The sequence below is a fragment of the Dendrobium catenatum genome, unplaced genomic scaffold (genome assembly GCF_001605985.2).
Source record: "Dendrobium catenatum unplaced genomic scaffold, ASM160598v2 original_scaffold_224352, whole genome shotgun sequence".
Classification (NCBI taxonomy): Eukaryota; Viridiplantae; Streptophyta; class Magnoliopsida; order Asparagales; family Orchidaceae; genus Dendrobium; species Dendrobium catenatum.
Genome location: NW_021542761.1, coordinates 52,642 through 55,602, shown reverse-complemented (window position 1 = coordinate 55,602; position 2,961 = coordinate 52,642). Strand labels below are relative to the sequence as shown.

Sequence of the window (2,961 nt, the reverse complement as noted above, 5' to 3'; positions counted from 1 at the left end):
CCTCTCTAATGCAATACTTTAATAATAACCGCCCTTCAATTCAGTGTAAAATACATAATAAAATTGAAGTTATGAACCTGAAACTGTTGAGCTCCAACGCCGGTACTGCTCTCTTTATGAAGAAAGATCTCTTACTGTACCTGCTGGTGGTGGTCTTCCTCAAGCCGGAAGACAAAACCAATTCCTCGCCGATTCGTCGCGCGTCCCGCTGACGCGCGCGCACTAAATAAGAGGCCCGCCTAAGCTCCACGCGAATCGTAACCCGCCCGAACGAGCCGGGCTTGTGCGGGCCCCACAACCCGGCCGCCGATGCGGGCTCTGTGGCATTGTGGTCCAAGTTAAGGCCTGGGGGGAGTTTCCCGCGGCCGAAACGTCACCTCGGACGTGGGTCGGGCCTGACCGGGCCAGAAGAGTGGGGACAATACTGGTAGTTCGATGGCAATAAGCGATCTAATTTTATCCACGTGTCGCTCAGCAAGTTACTTGCGGGGCCCACTTCATTGATGGGCCCTTCCGAGATCCGAGCCCGACCCCACTCCCAAGCCTCGCCTCCCAGGAAATTTTATCGATGGAAGAGACCCGGCCAGCCCACATGCGCACCAGCAGCTCTGAACTAGGAGAAAGCCCTTCACATTTCTTTTTACTACGAGAGTGCCACCAATTAAAAGACCCGCTACAGGCAGAAGTAGCAGGTTAGTTTCGTCAGTCCACCGAGGAGGCGACATCAGATCGCAAGCTGGGCTTGTGGGCCATGTTGAAAGGACAGACCGGGCCGGGCTGTACGCCGTTGGAGCAATCCGAAGACAAGAACAGAGAGAAAAAAGCGGAGGAGAACGTGCGGGAGATAAAAGAGTTAGATGAACGGAATGGTGGGGCCAGCCGTGGGCCCACCCACCGCCCATGCGCACTCTGTCTTATTATCTGAGCAGAGAACCAAAATCTCTCTCTTTCCTCTCGCTCGCTCGCGCGCGCGCTCTCTCTCTCTCTCCTCTCTTTCTCATCCAATCCACCAGCTTGTTCCTTTGACCTAACCCTGGTCCTAACCCTTCTCTAAAACCCCACCAACAAAAACCTTATGGCTAATAGAACCATCAGAAGAACTCACTTCATGAGATGAACGAACAGATTCTTCAGCTAATTCAGCTTCCTATTATTTCATGATGATGAAGAAGAAGAGCTAACAAAGCATAAGAAGCGCTTCAACATCCTAAAGTCTTCACCTTTCTCCACTTTTCTTATTCAATTCCCTACCTTTCTTAATTTTCCCTAACTTTCTTGCTCGCATCTCTTTCGGATCCTCCATGGATCCAATCACCGCTTCTTCACACGGCCACCACCTCCCTCCACCTTTCCACACCCGTGATTTCCACCAACAGCTCCACCACCTTCCTCCCCAACTTCACCAACACTCCAAATCAGACGCCGACGACTTGATCCTTCACCGCGGCAAGAAACGCGATAGCATCGACGATGATAGTTCCAACAACCATAGCGGTGGTGAGGGTAAGGATATCATTCAAGGAAACGGTAGCGACGGGGATATGATGCGTCGCCCACGCGGTCGACCTGCCGGATCTAAGAATAAGCCGAAGCCGCCAATTATAATCACCCGCGACAGCGCAAACGCCCTCCGTTCCCACGTTATGGAAATAGCCGGTGGCTGTGATATAGTCGATAGCCTTGCAGCTTTCGCCCGTCGCCGCCAGCGCGGCGTTTGTGTTCTTAGCGGTAGCGGTACCGTTACAAACGTTAAGCTCCGGCAACCTGGTTCGAGTACTGCTGTTGTTAGCCTTCACGGCCGATTCGAAATTCTTTCACTTTCAGGTTCGTTTCTCCCGCCGCCGGCGCCGCCTGCGGCGACGGGACTGACTGTTTACTTAGCCGGCGGACAGGGGCAAGTTGTTGGAGGGAGTGTTGTGGGGCCGTTGATAGCTTCTGGACCTGTGGTTATAATGGCGGCTTCGTTTGGGAACGCAGCGTATGAAAGATTGCCGCTTGAGGAGGATGAAACGATGGCAGTTCCAGGGGGGATGGGATCACCGGGGATGATGGGATCGCCTCCGACGTCGGGCGGAGGTCCGATGACGGAGGGAGGGGGAGCGCCGCCGGGTTTATTTCACGGCCTGCAACAAAATCTATTGAACAACGTGCAGATGCCGGGAGAGGCATATGGGTGGGCTACGGGAGGAGGAAGGCCATCTTTCTAAACCTTCTTTTTTTAGTCTTTCTTCTTCTTCTTCTTCTTCTTCTTCTTCTTCGTCCTGTTCTTCTTAAGCTCTTCGTTTTGTTTTTGTGGCTTTGTTGGCTTCCTAATTTTTACTACTTTTGGCTTTGTTTTTGTCCCCCTCTTTTGTTGGTGATGATTAGTAGTAATGATCGATGTCTGATTTGAGCAAGCTTGTACAAATAGTAATCAATGAGGTCTCTTAATTTGAGGTGGCAGCTTTCATGAGAGAGATAAAGGGGAAGCTTCTGGGTAAGAAAATGAAGGAATGATTTGATTTTCCTTCTTTTGCCTGTGGCTTGTTAGTATATATCATCATCATCATCCAACTGTACTCGGATTTGTGTCCTCTAAGTTGCTTCGCAGCTGGAAAATTTTCCTTCAAAGAAAGAGGAAGGCCACCTGGCTTGAGAAAGGTAGAAGAAGAAACGTGGTGCATGGAAGAGAGAGCGAGAGAAATTAAGAAAGAGTTGAATCGGATTACTTCAGCTGGTGAGTTCTTTATCTGTCAAACAGTTTAGACGTTCATCATCATTATCTTCCACCTACTTGTAGCGAACTATATGATCCTAATAACAGTAGAAATTAATGAGCTTTTTATGAGGATTTTAAGCTTTACTTGTAAGCATATATTTGCATTAACAGTCTTTGTTATGCCTGCATTTGTGCTAATTATGTTAATGGAATCTGGCTTTATTTAAAATGATAGTATATAGAACATATTTCTGGTCGAAAAC

General features: G+C 49.2%; 1 protein-coding gene across 1 annotated transcript; it reads left to right on the top strand.

Moving 5' to 3' along the window:
* The first annotated feature begins 1,128 nt into the window (after positions 1-1,128).
* LOC110100535 (AT-hook motif nuclear-localized protein 22) lies at positions 1,129-2,255 on the top strand. Its single transcript, XM_020828070.2, has one exon. The coding sequence runs from the start codon at positions 1,302-1,304 to the stop codon at positions 2,205-2,207; it is 906 nt and encodes a 301-aa protein (XP_020683729.1). The 5' UTR covers positions 1,129-1,301; the 3' UTR covers positions 2,208-2,255.
* The last annotated feature ends 706 nt before the right edge of the window (positions 2,256-2,961 follow it).